Source organism: Cotesia typhae, unplaced genomic scaffold (genome assembly GCF_013202065.1).
Source record: "Cotesia typhae breed Kobodo isofemale line unplaced genomic scaffold, CoteBio_Ctyphae contig_44, whole genome shotgun sequence".
In the NCBI taxonomy this organism is placed as follows: Eukaryota; Metazoa; Arthropoda; class Insecta; order Hymenoptera; family Braconidae; genus Cotesia; species Cotesia typhae.
This window is the reverse complement of record NW_027423753.1, coordinates 595,198-617,268: the sequence shown is the minus strand read 5'-3', so window position 1 is coordinate 617,268 and position 22,071 is coordinate 595,198. Positions and strand designations below refer to the sequence as shown.

The following is a 22,071-nucleotide window of genomic DNA, read 5'->3' as shown; positions in this document are numbered from 1 at the left end:
TACAAATAAAATAATTATTTTGTAAAGCAAAGAATATTTTTTGTACGTGAAATAAATCCAGGTGAATATACGTAATGTTATTTATTTTCAACAATAATAACAATTATAGTAATAAATGCAGCAGGTAAAAAAATTTAATTTTTGTAAAGAAGCGGAAAGCCACCCTCCGGGGGTTGGAGCCAGTTGTCTTTAGCGTAGGTGGTCAGTTTAGTTTCAATAACATGAAAAGTGTATGCGTGCCTTGATTTATCGCTCTTGTTGGCTTTGGAGAAGTGGACAACCAGCCCGTGGATAAGAACACAGGAGCCTCTGCGTACTGGGACTGCGCGGAAGTTGCTGGCCGGATAACAAGGGGTTCCTCGGTCGTATATCAAGATATCTTTCGACGACTCGGGGTAATCTTTATTCCTGATGTATCGCCGATGAACTCCGCTCTTGTGGGAACCCGGGGCAATCCACAAGCACCCGTTCTCTAGGGTCGCATCGTCCAGTGCTATCCAGAATCCAACCAGCTTCATTGGCTCTACGTGCAGGTACGATGCGTCTTGGTGAGCTATCACTTTTATTGTCAATTAAATTTTATGATGATTTATTATTTTGTGATATAGAAATTTTTTTTTTTTTTAAGGTGTACCTTCTGAACCTAGTCCTGAATTTTTGTAGATGTACATCGACTGACAGACTGCTGGCTCTTGGAAGTTTAATTGAAATGCTGTTTCTTTTATTCTTTCATCAAATGTTATTTTTTTAAATATTGGATGAAGCCAGTGAAGTGCGTGGCCTACCTGATAAAATTAAAAATTTTATATTTCTTCACTATTAATTATCAAAAATAATTGTAACATTGTATCTAATTAATGTTAAGTATTGATTAGCACTAGAGTAAGTTGCTTACATTATAAAATCTCTAATTAGTTTTAATTAAGAAAAAATCAATGTGATAAAAAATATTTTTACCTTGTTTAATGATACTCTTGGATGAACTTTTAACTTTCCATTATCTTCTAATGACTCTGACTCAAAAAAATAACTTATTTTATGAGCGCTGTCCATAAAATATTCATCCTTATTCTAGATAAATAAATAAATTAAAAAATAATTACATAATGACAATTCATAAAAAAAAAAATAAGTTTCCGTACCTGTTGAAGTTCAATAGTATTGAAAACTTTTCTTTGATTTTCTGGGGGTAAATTATTTGTAAAATTTTCTCCACAAGCCTTCATTTCTTCAACTTCTTCCGGAGAGAAGAAATCTTCAAGAACAACGTATCCATCTTTTTCAAGCTAATTTTATAAATATGAAATCATCTGTTAGTGATCTTGAAATTAATATTAATAATTAATAATTTTTTTTTTTAGGAATAAAAGTGACATTGATACCAAGGAGATTTCATGAACAAGCAATGTAAAATTTTAAAGGTCGCTGAATAATTGCGTTTAAAATTGGTCAATAGCGTGGGATAAAATAAAATAGCAGGTGAGAATCATAAAGATCAAAATAAACTCACGATGAATGAGCAGAATAAAATAGGATTTCCTCATTCTCGCTATTAACATTTACTCGTTGTCTATTTTTATTTTATTTAGCCAAGCTGTATATTTTTTATTGAATTTTCAATTGTTAAAAATTAAATTAAATTGATTTATAATTTTTTTAATAAATTTAAATAGTAAAATTATTTTTTAAATAATTATTTTAATATTGAATTAAATTTTATTTATAAATTTAAAGATTAATAAAATAATTAAAAAAAATAATAAAAATTAAATTTTAATAAATAATTAATATGTATTTTTAAATTAATAAAATGTTTGCAGATTTTTTTTATCAAAAATAAAAAAATCGTGTTATTTAATCTGACCTTTAAAGTGTAAGTTCATGTTTTAAATTTTTACAAAACCCGGTAAAAAAAAATTTCCACTTAATAAAGTAATTAATAAAAAAATTTTTAAAATAACTGAACTCACCTGCAATTGTATGTCTTTCATTTCAATTAATAAACCAAAAAAACAAAGCGACTTCTTGAGCAAGCACTCTCGTTTAAACTAACCCGACAATACAATGTAGGCGTGAAAGTTTATTATCATAAATAATAACAAAATAAATATAATATCCGTATATCTATATCTCGTTTATATGAAAGTAAAGATGAATAGATTGAACTGTCCGGCGATTGACCGCGCTCGTTCGCAAGAAGGAAGCGATAGTGAGATTTTTCACCTTACTTTTCTTCTCGATATATTATTTATATAAACGCTGATTTTATTTAGAACGTTAAATGTAATGATATGTGAGCTATGTGCGATAAACTCTGCTATCATATATATATATTCAGAACTGATGCGCGTGATCTACGTATGAGTAATTGAGATAGTGAGTAACCATCCTACACATACTTACACTTAAGTAACATTGAAACATGTGCTGAGGATGTGTAAATCTTATATGTGATATGACTACACATGTGTAATGAGATTTTTATACTTGGCATTTGTTTCTTTAGCTTCTGCTCTTCTTAAAAATACACTCTTATTTGTCATCTAGTATTATTAATAAACGACCGATCTTTGTTTCTTCTTTGCTCTTTTTCTTTGCAAAAGCTTTCACAGAAACTGATAAATTTATTTAATTTTTTTGTTTTGTTTTTTTTTTTTATCATAAATTTACAGAGGAACTGTTGAGCAATTATAATATAATGAATAATTTATAATAAAGTCAGGCTTTATATGACGAAAGTTTAAATTTTAATACTGAGCGCGTGGGCGTTTTTATGGTATGGTATAGTACTATGTCTCAGAGCTCGTTTTTCTATATATGGGGCATGAGTATGAAAACAAATATTTTTGTTGTGGATGAAATGTATCTGTAATGACTGATAACCTTGATGACTTTTCTTGATTTTTTTTTATGAATGTTTGCTTGTCTAGAGAAGTTTTAAGTGGAAGAAGATTTAGTTTTTTTGTAATTTTGAAGTGAAAAAAAATTTTTTAGGCTTTAAATTATTTATTTTTGGGAAATTAAAATTTTTTTTGAGGAATTTAGTTTTAAAATTGGGAAATTTATTTATTTAATTAAATTTAGCTAAAAAATTGTTTTTAATTAAAAAAAAAAAAAAAAATTAATTAGTTTTAAAATAAATATTTAAAAAATGTTTATAATAAATTTAATTAAAAAAAATCATTTTATTTTAATTTTTAATGAAAATTAATTAATTTAAATTTACAAAAATTCAATTTTATTAATTTAAAAAATTTTAACTTAGATATTTGTCAAAATTTTTTAAAATAAAAAAAATTTGAACAAAATCGAAAAAAAATTAAAAGTACCTCAGTCCAAAATTTTCTCAGCGCTGCATAAATAAAAATGATTATCTTTACTGTCAAAATTCTTCATAAAATTCCAAAAGACGCAACAAATTTTCTAATTAAAATATCTAAAAGTTATATCACCCATATTGAGATTGGAATTGAAAAATCCAGTCTATCATCTCGGCCGGCAATCTGAACATATTTGGAAGTTGTCTTAAGTATGTTGCGAAAGTAAGACACTAGACAAATCTAGGACGTAGGTTCGAGGTAAGTCGCCGAGTGGGATTAAATTATTTTCCTCGGACAACAACAACATTTATATTCACAAATTTAAAACCCGTAATTTATTATTTTGAGCACTCGGTCAACAGAGATGACATCAGGAGGCCCCGTATAAACATTTATTCCGAAGATCGTTAAGTCCTAATCGCTCAATTTTACGGTTAATTTACGATTTATTTTTAAAGAATCTTTGAGTAAATGTAAAAAAAATTATTTTTTTTTTTCGAAAAATTCGACAAATCACGGGCATTATTAAATTATTTGCCGGTAATTTTTTATTAAATAATGATCGTTAGAGTGAGACAGCAGAAACTGGCATGCAAAGGTGGGGCGGAGAGACTGGTTTAGCAGATATAGAAAGCCCTTCTTTACAATACCAGTATCTTTCATACCTCGTACCATCGACGGTCTGCATTAAATAGTCCGCTTAATTATTATTTATTTATTTTTTTATTTATCTGTTTGTGCTTTTTATTATATAGAGAAACTATTGTCAAGCTTTTGTAATCGGTTCCACTTGTTCCGCAGTTACGGCAACAGTTGATGCCATTTAAACTCTCCTCAGAATGGTGCCCTATTTTTGTGTAATAACTGTTTGATATTTTTGTATACGTTTTGTATACCAATCCAACAGCGCTGACATGTAACCTATTTATTGAAAAATTTTATCTGTTGAACTTTCAAATTTACTTTTTAATATTTTGCTTTTTTTATTAAAAATTTATCAATTTTTTTTTAGCCCCTTTTTAATTTTTTTTTTAGTGACTTTATTTTAATTTTAAAATTATTTTTTTTAATAAAAAATTTTTTTTCTAAAATAATTATTAATTTATTTAATAATAATAAAATAAAAATTTTTTATTCCAGTTATAAATTAAACTAAGTTTAATAATTAATTAATTAAAATAATAAAAAAAGAAAATGGGCCAAGTGTGGTGTAAAAATAAAAATTGGAAGGAACAGGATACTAATAAATCTCCATTAGACAGAGTTTTTTTGCGTTGTGCGCAGCGAGTAAGTATTAATTACACTAATTACAATTGTTATCATCATCATAACATCAACAATAATAAAAATAATGATAATTGTTATTACCACAAAGTATATTTGATATTTTAATAGTTAGTAATTAAAAGATCGCATGATTAATAAAATGAATAAAAAAACACAAATAAATTTTTTCATGAGCGGGGATAACGAGTTCCGTTAGCTAAAATAATTTGCTTGTAAAACAATAAAAACAAAGCAAACTTTTGATTTTCAGCATTTAATCGGGAAGTTGCGCAATTTTTATTACAAATATTCGAGTTGCATAAAAATTGTCAGTTCCAGTGATTTGTGTCCGGTACAGAAGAATATTCTTCGGTAAATTAAAACTATAAAAAAAAAAAAAAAAAAAAAAAATATTTTTCATGAAGATATTAATTTGTTGATAGCTCGAGCTTAACAAATGACAATTATGATTAACGTTAATTAACTGGGAGTTAGAGAGCCGGCGATAATTGAAAATATTAAAAAGGAAGATTAATATGAAATGACATGTGTGCATATGATTGTACGTTTTTCGTCTCTGAATTGCACATTACACAAAATGTAACATGTTATGCAACGAAACACGATGCCATATGCAGGTTTGAGAGCATATGCATATGCTTCACTAGTGCATGTGAATTTATCTAGCGTAACGTCATTCTGCGCAATATCTAGAGCTCTTGAAATTAATTGAATGCTACACGCTGTTTATTCATAGAATATTTACTAAATACCTACGTGTATTATTTTCCGAACTTGAATAAGATATTGTCATTCCCAATTCATTGTTGTGTTATTATTTCAACTTTTTTTTTTTTTTTTTAGAAAAAATTTAAATCTGATTTTTATGAATTTTTATTTTTAGATTTATCCGAGATTTAAAGAGGATGGTCTTAATGGAGCTACTCAAAGAGTTTCAAGGTATATTATCCAAAATATTTATCTTTGTAAAATTTTTTATTTCTTCTTATTTAATATATTTTTTATTTCTTCTTATTCAGAAATTTTTCTATTTCTTCTTTTTTTTTTAATTATTTTTCATTTCTTTTAACTAAAAAATTTTTTTATTTCTTTTTATTCAGAAATCTCTATTTCTTCTTTTTTATGAATTTATTTAAAATTTATTCTAAATTTTATTTCTTCTCAAATAAAAATTATCATTATTTAAAAATAAAAAATCTAAGCATTAAAATTATTTCAGAGACACGGTAGTGTTTTGTATCAAGTACGCGTTCAGTATAGTATTAATACACTTTATAAAAAGCGCGCCTGCGCAATCTAATATAAAATAAAAGAATCCAAGACTTTTCTTCCCTAAATCTCCAATAAAAAAAAAAAAAAAAAAAAAAAAAAAAAAAAAAAAAAAAATGTCTTCCCCAGTATTAAAAAATCATCTGTCCAAGTCTTCCTACAAGTAAATTAAATGAAGAATATAATTACTATCATAATTCATGATAAATGAAATTTTTATAGTTCGGAAATCGGATATGCAGGATCACCTTCAGCGAAGGAATTACTGCGAACTCGCAGTATCAGTTCCGTGGACCGTCCATTCCAGCAGAGTGACTGGGTAGACGTTAACCTGGAAGTAACAACCCCAAAAACAGGAAATAAAAATAAAAACAATAATAACTTGACGAGCACGAACCGTTCATTAGACTTGTCACTGTACCAAGTAAAAACCCCGGTCCCGGTTTATAAGAATTGTAAAACTCCGCCGGTGCCTCCGCCCAGGAAGAAAAGACGTAAAAAAATACGATCATTACCCGCGTTGAAGATTAATGAACGTGCAAGTCGTAATAACATTGTTAAAAGTAAGAAAGATGTTGAAGGAAAAGAAAAGCGCAGGGAATTTTACGAACACAAAGTAAGCGATCTATTAAATAATTATTTATTAAATAAAAAAATTATTTATATTTTTAAGTTATATATTATTTATGGAAATAAAATATTGTAGGTTAACGGGACAGGAGTAATAATTCCCAGCAAAGTTGTCTCAGGCTGGAAATCTGCAGAAGGACTATCTAATCATAATCAAAAGTTACCCGAAATTAATAATACTTTTAAAGTTAATAATATAAGTACTAGTAGTTTGCCTAATTACGATCAATTTAAATTATCTCAACTTTCAAATGCTGAGAGTTGTAAAGATCAACTAAAACTGAGTGGAAATAAATCCCTTGAGAGTCTCAAGTATTGTAAACATCAAAACTCCTCTGGTGAGTCATTTCATAAAGTCACTTTCCGAGTTTCTTGTTTGTTAATTCTTTATTGTTAATTATTTGTTTATTCAAAAACTCCTTCAGGACGAAAGTTCACAGAGAAAACGTCTAGCAAGATTCCGGTTATGCAGAACAATGAAAAATTTTTGGTCAAAGGAACTTCGTCGTATCCCAATAGGTTTATTTATTTATTTTTTTTTTTTTTTATTTATTAAATATATAAAATATTATTTTAATTATTTTTTTCAAATAAATATTTTAGGAATTCTAATAAATATCAAGAATCGAGGCCAGAAAGAAGAAATAAAGAAAACGAACGAAATTATTATTCTCTTACTGGAGACTTTGATAAATTCAAACAACGAGACGTAAATTATTTATTTTCACCGAACGAAATTACAACGTCACGTTCTCATCCGTTTTTAAATAACGAAAGTACTAAAACTGGTAAGTTTTTTTTTCTTTTTTTTTTTTTTTTGTAAGTGTTTAAGTTGGGTGTAATAAAGTAATAAAAATACCTGGGAAAAAAATCTTGTCTAAGTAACAAAAAAATCTGTTTAATTTACGAGGAAAAAATGTAATGTTTAGAATTATCAATGGAAAAAATGTAAATTCAACATACATTATCTTGTAAACTATTGACATTTTTGAAGATATAAGCTCATCCCGATGTTACACTCATCGAGAGCTTTCATTTGAGTACCCACATGCATTTTTGATATATTTTTCATATATATATATATATATATATATATGAAAAATTGATGTGGGTACTCAAATGAAAGCTCTCGATGAGTGTAACATCGGGATGAGCTTATATCTTTAAAAACGTCAATATTTAAGAAAGTACAATGCAATTTAACCCAAGTAATTATTTAATAAAGCAAAATTTTATTTATTTATTTTAAATTTAAATTTTGCATGTAAGAAATTTTTTATTGTAATTTATTTATTATAAAAATTGTCAGCAAGCTTCCTATAAATAATGTGTAATTATTGCTTCAGATTACAACAGTGAATTCCGGCCGAAGTTAATCCTAAGGCGAGTCCACTCGAACGACAACGGATCATTAGACATAATGTCAAGATCAGAAGACTTTGTCACTAAATCGATATCCGAAGAATCGCTTCCCAGCGCGCTGATGGAAGACGATGACCTCAACTTATTCGAGGACAATACCAAGGACCCGGTCAAAAATGAGATCACTAAAATTCGCGAGGAGCTCGAGGCAGTGACTAATGAAATAAAAACCCCGCCGCGGAGCCCTCAGCTCGCAAAAAATTCCACCAAGCTCAGGCTTTCAGAAGTTTACAAAGACAAAGAAAATATTAATTCGATGACTCCTAGTTTGAGCGAGTTTGAGGCGACACTCTCGGAGCTTCTGGAGGGCAATTCCCGAGAAGGTGTTGATGGCAAAAATCTCGGCGATTCTAGCTTCGACTCCGAGCTGAATCGAAGTAATTTTAAGAGTAAAAGTCAGAATGTTAGTTTGATAAATATTCCAGCTCCGCCGAGGAGGAAGAGGAGGAAAACCCTTAAATCTAATTCTGATGACTCGGGATGACTCGGGACCTGAATTTTATGTCGATAGACTTATTTAAATTTTTTAATAATTAATTAAAATTTTTTCTACGAAAATTCTAGAGGTGCCTTTGTAATAAGAGTAATATATTAATTACATATAAATAATAAATGACATTATTATTATTAAACAAAAAATATTAATTGTTAAAAATAATATTATGAAATATTTTATGTAAATAAAAAAAAAAAAAAAAATTATTAAATCTAGAATAAATTTGTAAAAATCTGATCAAGATTTTTTTCTTAATTTTAAAATTAATGGCATAAATATTTAATATTACGGCGAAAATATTAATAAATAAATTATTAGAAATTTTTAACAAAATTCGTGTAATTTTGTAATTCAACGAGGCGTCACGACAAATTGCCAGGTTTTGCCGTATTGAGCAGAGTAAATAAAATTGTACATAGTATACTGCAGAGAAGGATAGAATGATAGTGGAGTAAAATGTAGGGGCTCGGATGGGTTACAAGTACATCGATGTGAGGCATTTAAAGGGTAAAGAGATAACTAAAGCTCACGCATTCGCCAAAGGAATTTATATAGTCTACCAACTATTTAGATAGGCTGTAGGATAGACTCGATTCACATTAAGGTGATTTCGCCTTTTTGTCTCTCTGTTCTCTTCCTCGATTCTCTAAATAGCTGATACTAATACTCCCTGCAAAAACACATTTTATTTTATTCACAAGTGACTTGTAAATATTTTTTTTGGGAATTTTTTTTAGGCAATTGCTGGAGATTTTACGAGTTGAGAAAAAATTTTATTTACTCTAAAAGTATTTAAATTATTTTATTTTATTTAATAAAAAATTTAATAAAATGTTATTTATTAAAAATACCAAAAAAAGTTTAAAATCGGCGGCAGTTAAAATTTTTTGAAAGACTGGAAGATTTAAGAAACTCCTAGCTCAGATAAAGAAATGATAGCTTACGATGATAAAAATTAATCCTCAGGCCAGCGTGTTATTTGCATTCGCGCTGGCGAACTCAGACAAAAACACCAGACATATACAGTTATTGAAGCAAGAAGGTAGGTACCCTATGTACACCAGGGAAGATTGAGTTAAGCATTGAGGATAAAGTGGTCGTGTTATCTTGTTTAAATATCTTAATCTTTGACCTAAAAGCCACTCGGATTGTAGAAACGTAAACTTTCCAAGACAAATCAACCCTCTAAATAAGATCATGGATCCACCTTCAATGGGATTAGTGACGGAAAAAGACTCAGATAATTAACTTTGTGGAATTTTTTCAGTTTATTGTTATTTCAAGTAATAAATTAAAGGAATAACCATAAAATAAAATAAATGCCTTGTTTTATTTTATCAGGAATTATTAATATGTAGTTTAATAAAAAATTACTGAATTTTAAGACGATAAAATAGTCTTGATCGATAATTTATAATTTTTTTATTACAATTTAATCAAAAACCTCAAACGAAGAATAATTGACTAAAAAAAAGGGATGAATTTTGTCCCTGACCTTTAGAAGGAGCGGCAAAAGCAAATAACAAAAAATAAACTGCAAAATAGTAGACATTAATAAACAGTGATGAGGAAAATAAGTGTCGCAAGGTGTCGCGGGTTCGCGTCACGTTCCACGTTGAGCAGAACGAGTTTACACTGATGTATAAGTACAAGCATTATCCTCTACAACGGACTGTGGGTTAAATGAGCCGGAGTTTGCGGTAAGGTATCAAAGTCCCGAGGTGGTCCCTGCCAAATGATAACTGTTGGCTCATGTCCCGGCTGAGGTGAGCTGCCAGCGCGATAAACGCGGCAATTCGACAAACAAGAAAACTTTTGTCAAGTTAACTTAATATGAGGCAGGTTAGGCTTCCAGGCCTTTAGTTTGCTTTTAATGAGCTTGCGAGTAAGGCTCTAAATGGGGACCTTTATTATTATTATCTAGATTATCGTATGTTCTCCATCCACATTGTACATGTAATATGTGCTCGAGATAAAAATACACTGAGGAAATTATCCACCAGGATTTTATTTTATTGCTGTCAGTTGGACCCCTGCCAGAGTTTTTGTTATTTGTTGTTATAATGCACCCGCGTGATGATAATCGAGTTTGGATTATAGTCAAGCCCGACGCCGTCTAATTTACCGAATTTTCCCTAAGCTTCATTTTTTTATGGTGACACCCTGTCGAGGATCATTTGGTTTATACGATCGCGGGGTTAAAAAAAATTAGATCGAATTTTTTTAAGAAATTGCAAATTATTGCAAATTTTTTTTTTTTTAATATTTTGAGAGAGAATTATATTTTTTTTTTTTCTTCAATTTATTTAAAAGTTATATTTGACAGTAAATTTATTTTGATAATTTTTTAAAGTAAATGTGCTGTAATTGGAAAAATATAATTATTTAAAAATGATTTTTTATTAATTATTACAAAATTGACAAATATTAAATTGCACGAATATTTAATTATATTAATGGCTACAAATATGAAAAAATTAATGTTTTTTTAATAAATAAATTATTGTAAAGAGAATTTTAAATGTTATTAATATCGTAGATTACAAAAATTAATTATATTGACATTAATAAATATCTGACATTTTTTTTTGGAGTAATTTTTGTGAAGAAAATTTGTAAAATAATTAAAAAATATAAATTTTATCAAAAAACTTTCTGAAAAAATTTTTTTTAATACAAAAAATTTCAATCAATATAAATAGTATAATCTCGATAGTACATAATCATAACCCTAACTATCCTGATAAATTTAATCAATAATTAAAAAAATAAAATGAGAAAAACAAGCTATTGTCCAGAAATATTAATCAAGAAAGGAAAATCGAAGTGCAACCGCGGCAGGTAATAGCTAATAAACTCATCCCCTTGAATCTAACTAATTTCAGCGAAATAATTCTCCCGGTAAACACTCACAAATTTCGAACAAAAATCCCGTAAATATGAAAGTAATAACTAATAAATAACAAGCGACCCCAGCGAGCATATTATCATCGTGAGTATTTGAACGGTGAATAAATATTTTGTCACATCAAAATTCTCATTAATTTTAGCAATTTATCCTCGAGATAATTACCCTTGTAAAAATCAGTGGTAATTATCGAATCGATAATTTAATCGTTGCAAAAACTATGAAAGTTATTCTGTAAATTACCATCTATGTATTAAGCACAAAGATATATTATATAGACAGTTATAGTTAGGGAGAGTAGTAAAGAGTAGAGAGTAGAGTAAAATGAGTAAACTGCTCCAAGAGGGGATGATGATGAAGGATCAGAGGGCGAAACTACCGCGCATGCGCTGAACAAAGTGGGGGATGAAAATAGCTTCGAGGATACGACCAAGGGTGACACCCTGCAGTCTGATACGGGATTTGAATCTCGCTTGTCTCGCTTGTCTTGCTTGTCTCGCTTGTCTTGCTTGTCTTGCTTGTCTCGCGCTTTTCCAACAGAAAAAACTATCCCTTAAATTTTTCCTTGATTTTAAATAAATTCAAAGTCCGGAATTAAAAGCTGTGCAGTGCTGTGCGCCAGTGCCCGAATTTATTTTCAGTGTTGTGCTTTATCGGCTGACCAAAACCAACTCTTACCACTGAATCCGTCTTTCCTTGCGAATAAATTAATCTCTAAAAAAATTGTTTAGAATCTTAGACACTTTTGTGCTCGTCTTCCGACCGCAAGAAGCCTCAGGTAAGCTTAATTTTTATTTCTCCGGAGGTACAAAGCTTTTTAAAGATATTTTATTAATATAACCTTGCACGCAAAGATACGCTTTGATTAGAGCTGTAATTACGATTGTCATGCCTTACAACACGATAAACATCGGCTCTGCACTCTGCACTCATTACATTTATGTGGATAATTATTGCGATGACATAATGTTGTTATCTCGACATTTGTGCCGAGTTAATTTAACAAGGATGTCGACGTTAGACTCTAGGTTGTTTAAGGGCTAAACAGGTCAATAAGAGACGGCTTGTATATGTATGTATGGATTTCAATGTATGGATGGGGACGTATATGTTGCCAAGCAAAGCGATCACAGTTTAAATTCCATTTTGGGGCGACTGTGAATCCCTACGTCGGCAAATGCTACGAGAATTAGATCCTGGGAGCTTGTGCATAGCTCATCTTAACAGATATATGGTAATATATAATATATTATATATATATATATATATATATATATATATATATATATATATATATATATATATATTTTTTTTTTTTTTTTTTTTTTTCATTTAAGAAGACATTTTTTAAAAATTAAGCTTTCATTTTTATTTATTAATATTTTTTCTTAGAAAAATTTGATATAAATTTAATAAGTCCGAACAGAGAATCAATATCAATTTATATTGTATTATTAATATAAGAAATTTCAACCCCTCGAATTCCGATGTCTTTTTATATCTAGCTTGACAAATAAATACTTAATTAATTTTTTTGTGTAGTTAATTTAATAAAAAAAAAATTGAATTTATTTCAAATATTACAATAGTAATTTTTATTCTTCTGTTGTATTTTTATTAAATTAAAACAATCAAGCTAATTATTTGATACATGCTTTTATTACCTTTAATTAAAGATTAATTTTTTTATTGTTAAAATTTTTGTCCACCCCAATAAATTAAAAACAAAAATAAATTTCCTCAATGATAATAAAATAAACAAAAACAAATTTACCTGCATTTAAATATTTCACCGACACTTTAAAGCGTAACGAGTAAATAACTGCAGTTTGAGAGCAATAAAAATTAAAGTTTCTAAAATATCGATCTAGTTGGTTCAGCCGCGGTAGCGAGAGGGAGGGGGTGGAAAAATTAATAATATTTAATTTTTGCAATAAGTTACGAGTTTGAGGAGAGCAGAAGGCTTTATTATGAAAATAGGGTGGCGAAAGGCGCGGGTCAGGGAAGTGGGATCACATTAATTGCTGGCGTATATCATTCGGGGTGACTGGACCGGGAAAGTGCTGGCGGGCACATAATTTAGGGAAATAATCCTCGAGTTCCGTTTGTGACACGTGACCATGATGGTCACTCTTCATCTTGTCAGGCCCTGATTCGAGATTTATGCTCCTATTCCATTCTGTTCGGGCAGTCGGCATATATACCACCATATACCATATACCATATACCATATACCAGCGAGCTATGGCTTTTAAATGTTTTTAATTTTCGCGAAATAAAACCTTTTATGTTTGCCCGCAAAAGCTCCCTGGGTGTGCTTCTACTGGTGGCTCCACTCATTAAATCATTTGTTTTGCTTCAGTGAACACCAGACGCAATATATATGGACGTGCTCTACACATATATGTTATGTGTATCGCGGAATTTTTTTTATTTACTTTTTACCGGGGTTTTATTTGTAGCCTTTTGAACAATTCTTATAGGGAAATAAATGTTGTATGAAATTCACGCTCTGTCAATTTTTATCACCGGTATTTTTGTTTTATTCGTTTTTCTGACTTTTTTTTTTTAATGTATGAAACTTATTAGAGACAATAGATGTTTTTTTTTTTTTTTTTTTTTTTTTTTTTTTTTTTTTTAAAAAAATTGTGGGTACAATTTTTTTTTTTACTAAAAATGTCACAAGAAGAATCTTTAATTTTTTATTAATAAAAAATTTTTATGAGAATTTTATTATAAATTTTTTTTTAATCAAAAGATTTATTTTTGATAAAAAAATAATTTATTCAACCATAAATTTATTTGGGCGTATTTAAAATAATATTTTAAAGAACTAGGTCATAGCAAAAAAAAAAAAAAATCTTTTAATTGTATTTTATTTATTTAAAAAACAATTTTTAAATCACCATTTTTTAAAATAAAAAAATATAGAATTTTTCATAAAAATATTGAAAATAACATAGATGTAAAGTAATTTTTAGTAAAACCCTTTCATAAGATTTAAATTCCAGAGATTTGGAGCCGGTCTTAAAGAGCTATGAATCTTGGCATTGTCAAGTTAAACGTTAAATCCATACTAGAGAAACACCTTACAATACCAGAGCATTAGCGACGCGTGCTTTGTTCTATTTAACAATTGAATGATAATATTAACCATAAATTAAACAATCATCTTTATTAAATTCAAACTTCGTATAAATATGAATAGACAGAAGAAGGTACTTAGATAGTTTACAAATAGAAGTAACATTTAGAGTAAACCCCCCCCACACACACACACACACACTCGGTGCATTCGCCGGTAAATAAAGGTCATAAAAGATTATATACTTAGAGAACAATAAGTTAAACTTGATCCCAGATTCAGTAGATATATTTATAGAGTTTAGTCGGAGGATAGAAAGTTACTGCTCTAGCTCTTGCTCTCAACAGCATTAATGGCACAATACACTTGTATATAAATTTACCGAAGCTGTTAACAGAGTCTACATTTAAATACATGTGTATGCATATCAAACAGTTTGTTTAACCTCAATTGGATCTCAATCGAGAATAATAATAACAATTATTATAAAGAAATTAATTATTCTCCAGAAAAGTAAATAATATGGCCATAAACGTCCACGAACAATTTTTTGTCAAAGTTAGTTCGAAAAAATTCCGACAGGTGGCGCATGGTCAATAAATCTTCTCACTAGAGGAGAGTTAATTTTTATGTATTTAATACTTAATTAAAAAAAATTGTCAAGGAGGTTATTTGACATTAATTTGTTGTATAATTAATTACTGAATTGATTTTTATATTATAAATGTTAATGAAATGAAATGAAAAAAAAAAAAAAATTCATAACACACGTGTATTGAATTCTGGATATAAATATAAATATAAATGTATAAATAACGAACCGGAGCTGGAGAATAATAAATCTGTCAGGTTGATCCCTACATTGAAAAGCCAGCAACAACTTGAAGGAAGCGATGGCAAAGTAGAAACGCTCCGGGAATTGTATAAGCAATAGTAACAGTAGCTATAACAGGAATAGTGATAGCAGAGGCTACGATAGAGCTCGGGGATCGAAGAAGACGGAAAATAAAGAGTGGAAGGAACGACGGAAGGGAAAAAGCAAGAAAGAGAGACAAATAAAGCTTTGTCTGACGGGCGACTTCAGTAATGTAAAAGTGAAGCGATGGCAGCATTAGGCAAATTGAAACGCTTTTTCTTTATCTGGTTGAATACGCTTCAAGACGCACGAGAAACCGAATGGGGAAAAATATAAAATATTAAGTGAAGAGTACAGTAAATTCAAGACTTTACTTTATTGCCTTTTTTAAACTCACATTTGTGCTCTTAATCTCATATAAATAGCGAGTTTTTCGGGCCTCGGAGGAACGACAAGATGTCGGGCGCGTGAAATGGCGCTTGTATAGCTCTTTAACTATAAGCGCCAAATTTAAATAGTATTTTTTTATTTATTTTAATTACAATTTTATCTAATCCCCTGAGCTTTGTTTATTTAAATTTATCGTCGCACTTATTAGTAATAAAGCAGTGTAATTTTTCGAGGTTTAACCGTACTCAATGCTCGGTATTTAATGTCAAGTACGTTAACAAGCATATTTTACATTTCATTGCGCCACTTAACGCAATACCTACGCTATTATCACTGTTATAAAAATCGAGCATGAGATAGTTACCGGCGGGATATTTTTAAGCGAAAATGGGCTCGCTCCTACCCGCTTCATGCGTTTCTGTACATGTATAGGTATATATATGTACGTATATATATATATATATATATATATATATATATATATATATATATATATATATATATATATATATATATGAATAGTGTGAGAATAACTGTCCCATGGTGCAGGTTACTTTACTGTTTTTCCTCTCCGCGGTATTCTCATGAGAGTACGCCGCTATCGAGGTCTATTATCACGTTTTGTTTGCAACGTTACACCTCCACCTTTATTCGGAGCCCGGTCCCCGATAACGACCGAAAAATGAACCAAGTAATTTTATATTTTATATTATTACCACTTTATTTAAAGATACTATCTAAATTTTTTATTAACAAAAATTTTTTATACGAAATATTCATTTTTTTAAATCGACAATAAAGTTTAAAAAAATTATATTCAAGAAGTTTAATTTTTTTTTTGTGTAGTAAAAAAAAAAAAAAAACTATAACTCTGCAAGGATAAATTTGAAGACAAGCTGGTTAATTTAATTTTATCGTCAAAAAAATTGAGATAATCCGGCGATGAAAAATTTATAATATGAATTTTTTATATTGTAGACAAGGAAATAATCGTTTGTAGTATAAAGAGTACATTTGAATGCAGCTACAAGTCGTTTCATTTAATTTTATTATTTTTTCTTTAGATATGGGAGTTTATTCGGTAGTAATAATTTTTTTATTTTAAACTCCGGAGTTTTAAATTGCCAGAAATGTTTAATTTCATTTTTAGATAAGCTAGAAAATTATTCAATTTTATTTTATCCGAAAATTATTAATAAAAGTTAAAATTAAAAAAAATTTCTGGTTAGAAATTTAATTTTTTAAGCAAAAAATTGAAATAAAAATTTTTTTATCTTTAAGAAAATTTTTAGAAGACTGCAAGTCATAAAAAAAATTTTTTTAGCATCAATATATTTTTAAATATTTCAATATAAATATTTTTTTGTAAGAATATTGAGACAATCATATCAATAAAATCCAGTTTTGCCCTCCAGCAAAGAAAAATTGAAATAAAAATAATCTCCTTAAGGTCAAAAAGGATTTGAAGCGCTATTTATCCAAAAACAAGAGCCCGTGTATTTACAGTAACAGGAACTTAACTAAAAGTGATGATAAACCAAAAGGAAAAGTAAACCAGAAGCAGAAAAAAGTAAAACTAGTAAAAACACAATTGTACTCGCAGATAGAGCGAGTGTGTTAAGGCTTTTGGTCGCGGTCGGTTTATTAAGTGAGGCGGGTGAGCAACTAAAAGCAGAAAGGTGCCGAGGGCAAGGGCGGAAGGCGAGCAGGGGGCTGGAGACAAAACCCGCGGGATCACAATTGCGCATTCATCGGGCCAACGGGGTTCTAATTAAAACGCATTGTTTATATTCGCAGCACGGAGCCGAGTGTACTGTGTACACCTTTATCCAGCAGACATCTCACCGGCTCGCAAACTCCGAACCTAAGCCCCACTGTTTTCAGCTCATCCACCCTCGGTAAGGTCCATCTATATCCTACTTTTTCTGCTGACTTTATATGTGAGTGGCTTTCCGAGCACTAGCTTCCTCTCTCACCGTTCTAGGTCCAGCTACAGCTTCACCGAACTTTACAGCAACTCGTTAAAGGTATCTAGAATTCAAGATACAAGTTGCCTACAGTTAGAGACATGTTGCTGAATAAAAATTGAGATAAATATTCTTTCTTTTTTATTTTTAAATAACAACTGGTTTTTTTTTTTTTTTTTTTTTTTTTTTTTTTTTTTTTTTTTTTAGAATTACTATCTTGCAGTTTATCATCACTTAACATTTGAATTCTTACGATAAAAGATTTAATAATATGGTTATAAATGTTTAAAAATAATTTTTTGGTAAAGTTAGTTTTAAAAAATTCCGACAGGTGGCGCGTGGCCAATAAATCTTCTCAATATATGAGAGTTTAATTTTTAAATATATAATTCTCATATAAAAAAAATTTTTTTAACAAAAACTTCATCGTTTTTTAGTGCTGACAATTTAAAAATAAAAAAATTGAGTATTAAAAATTATCTAAAAGTCTTGCAAGATTTATTAAAAAATAAAATTAAAGATTTTTAATAAAAATAATTAGTTCTTTTCTTCTAGTGTGATAAACAAGATAAAAAATGAATAACTAATTGTTATTTTGCTCGAATAAATAAGCGTAAAAAATAATAAAAGCCGAAAATGTTAATCTAAAAGCCTAGACCTGAATCCCTGTGGATTAAAAGGGGCATAAAAAAGGTGAAATATAGGAACAGAGATTAATAATGTCTGGAGAAGTCATATCTAGTAGTTTCAGAACAATGCTTAACCGCCCACAGTCCGGGGATTTGCATGTACTCGCTTGATCGTCGGTCCAGCTAACCATGTTGGATGCTGGTGATATAGAACCAGCACCAGGAGTTCCAAGGACCGAGGGCTGAGGGAGGAGGGGCGACACCAAAGGATCCAGTTAACGTAGACGGGGTGTACAGGCCTGGAGAATATAGACCGAGTGCGAGTCAGATGCATTCCAGTATGTACTGTAATGGATGTGTATGTATGTATCTGCCTGTGGTTCACTCGAGGGTGAATGTGATGACGGAGTAAGCGTGAGCATGAATTACTTGAGATACCGTCTATTAAAGGTTCCACACGGTCCTCCTAAACGAGAAATCGAGGACGATTAACCAACCCCGAGGCCTCGTTTCCCAGCCCTCCGAATATATTATACATTATATGCAGAGTATCTTCCTTTGGATCCATTGAGGATCAAGATCAATTAAAACTTTCGGAGACTCTTATCAATAAGACCCAATTAACCTGTTTATTTTTTTGTCTCTTCGATATTATATTTTTAAAATAGTTTAAAATTTTCTTAAAATATTTTTTAGTTGTAATTTAATAATTAAAAAAAATTAAAAAATCGGCTGACTTTAGTAATATAAAAAAAATAAGTTTTTTGAAACCAAAAATGAAAAAAAAAAAAAAAAAAAAAAAAACCTTCAAATTCTCACAAGCTGAATTACAAAAAAATTAGATAGTTGTCAAAAATAACTTCCAAGTTTTCTGACCACACATGAAAAAAAAAAAAAAAAAAAAAACTTTATCAAACCGGACGGAAAAACTTATAAACTTTGAAAGCTTGGTGAAAAGCAATAAAAGCGTTTTTGCAGTTCGTTTCTCTTGTATAGATATATATGTGTAGGTTTTTACAATCTTTTCCCCGGGGGGCAAAAAATATAAACGATGTTTAGCTGGTGTCATTAAAACGTTGGAGCAGACTCGCCAAATAGAAGCGGACACCGTTGGTCCGGTTAATTAAGCTAATTATAGGTAACCACCAAACACACGGAGGGACGAGTGGCCGGCGTTGAGTCATGAGCGGGGCAATGGAGGACAGGGGCCCGGGAGGATGGAGATTGAGGATATAGGGTGCTCAATTGCATACATACATACATTGATGCATATATCTACACTACGGGCGATATCTCGTCGCTATTGTGTAATAACGCACTGTTACGGCTCGATACACGCGACGCCGCGATTCATCGTATAGGCGCATAAATTTCTCTCGGCTCGTGAAACGCTCTCCCATTTCCCCACAACACCCACCCTCTCTATCTCGTTTACCGGGATGTGTCGCTCTTGTTTGTCATTTCGTTTCGCAGCTCGTTATCACGAATAATGCAAGTCAACTTTTTTCGTCATACATCATACATGTCCCCTGATGCCACCTCACCCCTAAGCTCGCGATTTTAACGGAGTTATTAATAAAATTAAAACAAATACCCCTCCAAAAATTTACTAATTGAAGGATAATATTTAGTAGGAGGATTTAAAATAATTGGCAGATAAGGGACTGATTTTTTTTATTGTTTCAAGATAATAGTGTGAATTTAAATATTTTAATTTTAACAATTTTTAAAAAATTATCAACAATTTAATAATTAAGTTTATTTTTTTTTTGGTTAAAATATTTATCAAGATTTCTATTTTTTTAAAATACAAAAAAAATTGACAAATAATTTTTATTGTTTAAATAATGACAAATCAAGTGGTGTATTCTAAAGTCTGATGACTTTGTAATCCTCTAAACATGATCAGTAGCTCTGACAAAACATCAATCTGTATTTGACACGCTTCTGATCCACCTAAAGTTCCCTTACAACAGATCCGTGGAGTAAATTTAATCTCGATCATCGTAATGATCAGCAACAGCACTGACATCGATAAAATATGGCCACTGAATTTGTTATGGACATCCATAACGTGGATTGGGAGAGATGGGAAGAATAAAAGCGAAATGGCATCAGAGTAGGAATGATGTGGTGTAGGTTATCGGTAACGAGTAGTACACCTCTGTTCAGTTTGACCGATGATGGATGTACGGATGGACGCGCCGATCGGGCTTTATAATCACGTTTGGAAAGCCGTGGCCGCGACGTACATCATTCAAGCTCGCAATGCCACCAAACCAGGCTCCCATTGGACGGAAAGGGCGAGGGAGGGGACTGTTGAGCCTGGTCAAGCCGAGAAGTATAGTGTGGCGGATCTATAGTGCCCTATAGATAGATCTACAGTGTGAAGCGTAGCTGGCTGAGAGCACAGCAGTGATGTTGCTTCCCCAATTGGCCATTACTCGATTCAGATCCAATTGGCTGTATCGCTCCCAGTGGTCCTGGCTGCTTATCTATGCGCCAGCATCCGACCGCAACGCTTGAGTTAGGTATGTGATCCCATCCTCTTCTGCAGAAAAGAGAGAGAGAGCTCGTATATCTATCACTTGGGATCGCTTCTCCGTCAATAAATGATGAAAATTAACGAATCCAGAGCGCTTTTTACTATTATTTTTTATTCACCCGATCATTAATTCTTTCCAATGATTTATCATTTCAAGGGTTGCTAATTTCCGCTTCAGTTTATTACGGTTAGTTTGATTTCACGCTATTTATTATTGGTTTTATTTGTCAAAATTTTGTGTAAAAAATAATTAAAAATTTAATTAAATTTCAAAATTTTGTTTTTTAGTTTAAAAATTTATTTTATAAAAAAAAATATTTTTAGAGTTTGGATTAAAAAAATAAAAAAAAAAAAAAAACATCAGGTTTTATTTCTTCATCACTCAGACACATCTAAAAAAAAAATTCCGGAATTTATTAAAGCGTAAGAATTTTTCTAAACGTTATCTCACGCCCGTCATGTTTCCACGACATAGATCCGAGGCCTTTAACTTTTATTTTAAAATTTACGAGCAGTCGAGGGCAGAAAAGAAGAAAAGTTGAGAATAGAAAGTAAAATGGTCAACCTTGTGTGCAGTGATTTACCGTCGGATCATAGGCAAGAGGAATCGACAATTTATCGTGAAATACTCTAGCTCGTAAACTGAAGCGTAATAAAATCCTGGATATCTTATTCAGGAGAAAAGGCTCTAAAACTCTTCGAAAAAGATCTAAATCTCGAGAAGATTGAATAAAATAATTATTTTAAAAATATAAAAATATCCTTTAGAATAAAAAATCTAAATTATAATTATAATTGTAATTTTAAAACAGTAATTTATTTATCCAGACAAGCTTTTGATTGCAGGTAATTGTAGAACGATAAAAAATAATTGCGGTCGGGTAATTACTCCTGGAAATTTCGCTCTCGAGATTAAATTTTAAATTTTATTCCCGCTCACTCCAGACTCGGAAGACAGTCTTCATATCAGTGTTCGGTGTAATCAGCGGCGGATACTCGGATAAAACGGACTATGAGTAAATTCGATGATAATAGTGATAGTAATAGTAATAGTAATAGTAATAGTAATAGTAATAGCAATTTCACGGTTCGACGCCCGAATGCAAGCCGTCATTAGTAATCCAACTCTTCTTTGCTATTTTCAGGTGCATATATCTACATATGTATATGGCCTTTTAACTACGTGTAGCAACACGTGTGCTGATTAGCTCTAAGCTATCGAAAAATGGTGATACAATTTTGACAGGATCAATTGAATTTATAATTT

The 22,071-nt window shown here is 30.4% G+C and overlaps 2 protein-coding genes across 5 annotated transcripts; one reads left to right on the top strand and one right to left on the bottom strand.

The window, feature by feature from the left end:
• Nucleotides 1-66: 66 nt before the first annotated feature.
• Phyhd1 (Phytanoyl-CoA dioxygenase domain containing 1) lies at nucleotides 67-2,336 on the bottom strand. Of its 2 annotated transcripts, none has more exons than XM_074245506.1 (5): nucleotides 1,971-2,336; nucleotides 1,143-1,286; nucleotides 958-1,071; nucleotides 635-785; nucleotides 67-553 (listed from the first exon to the last, which is right to left on the bottom strand). In XM_074245506.1, exons 1-5 carry the CDS (start codon nucleotides 1,989-1,991, stop codon nucleotides 135-137), a joined length of 849 nt encoding a protein of 282 aa, XP_074101607.1. In that variant the 5' UTR covers nucleotides 1,992-2,336; the 3' UTR covers nucleotides 67-134. The 2 variants fall into 2 exon arrangements, with proteins under 2 accessions (XP_074101607.1, XP_074101606.1); XM_074245505.1 differs by having other exon boundaries at nucleotides 67-559; nucleotides 1,971-2,316.
• Nucleotides 2,337-3,979: 1,643 nt separating this feature from the next.
• Nucleotides 3,980-8,661, top strand: LOC141528574 (uncharacterized). 3 transcript variants are annotated; one of them, XM_074244698.1, is made up of 8 exons: nucleotides 3,980-4,177; nucleotides 4,461-4,607; nucleotides 5,491-5,546; nucleotides 6,099-6,492; nucleotides 6,583-6,844; nucleotides 6,932-7,025; nucleotides 7,110-7,294; nucleotides 7,853-8,661. In XM_074244698.1, exons 2-8 carry the CDS (start codon nucleotides 4,515-4,517, stop codon nucleotides 8,410-8,412), a joined length of 1,644 nt encoding a protein of 547 aa, XP_074100799.1. In that variant the 5' UTR covers nucleotides 3,980-4,177; nucleotides 4,461-4,514; the 3' UTR covers nucleotides 8,413-8,661. The 3 variants fall into 3 exon arrangements, with proteins under 3 accessions (XP_074100799.1, XP_074100800.1, XP_074100802.1); XM_074244699.1 differs by having other exon boundaries at nucleotides 3,980-4,236; XM_074244701.1 differs by lacking the exons at nucleotides 3,980-4,177; nucleotides 4,461-4,607 and adding an exon at nucleotides 5,085-5,224.
• Nucleotides 8,662-22,071: the final 13,410 nt, after the last annotated feature.

Bases quoted from the DNA above. Each gene is read 5' to 3' on its own strand.
- Phyhd1 (XM_074245505.1), bottom strand. From the start codon at position 1,991: ATGAAAGACATACAATTGCAG. The intron at 1,287-1,970 runs GTGAGTTCAGTT...TTATAAAATTAG, and splicing joins TGAAAGACATACAATTGCAG to CTTGAAAAAGATGGATACGT. The intron at 560-634 runs GTACACCTTAAA...TGACAATAAAAG, and splicing joins TTCAGGACTAGGTTCAGAAG to TGATAGCTCACCAAGACGCA.
- LOC141528574 (XM_074244698.1), top strand. From the start codon at position 4,515: ATGGGCCAAGTGTGGTGTAAAAATAAAAATTGGAAGGAACAGGATACT. The intron at 6,845-6,931 runs GTGAGTCATTTC...AAACTCCTTCAG, and splicing joins TAAACATCAAAACTCCTCTG to GACGAAAGTTCACAGAGAAA. The intron at 7,295-7,852 runs GTAAGTTTTTTT...TTATTGCTTCAG, and splicing joins TAACGAAAGTACTAAAACTG to ATTACAACAGTGAATTCCGG.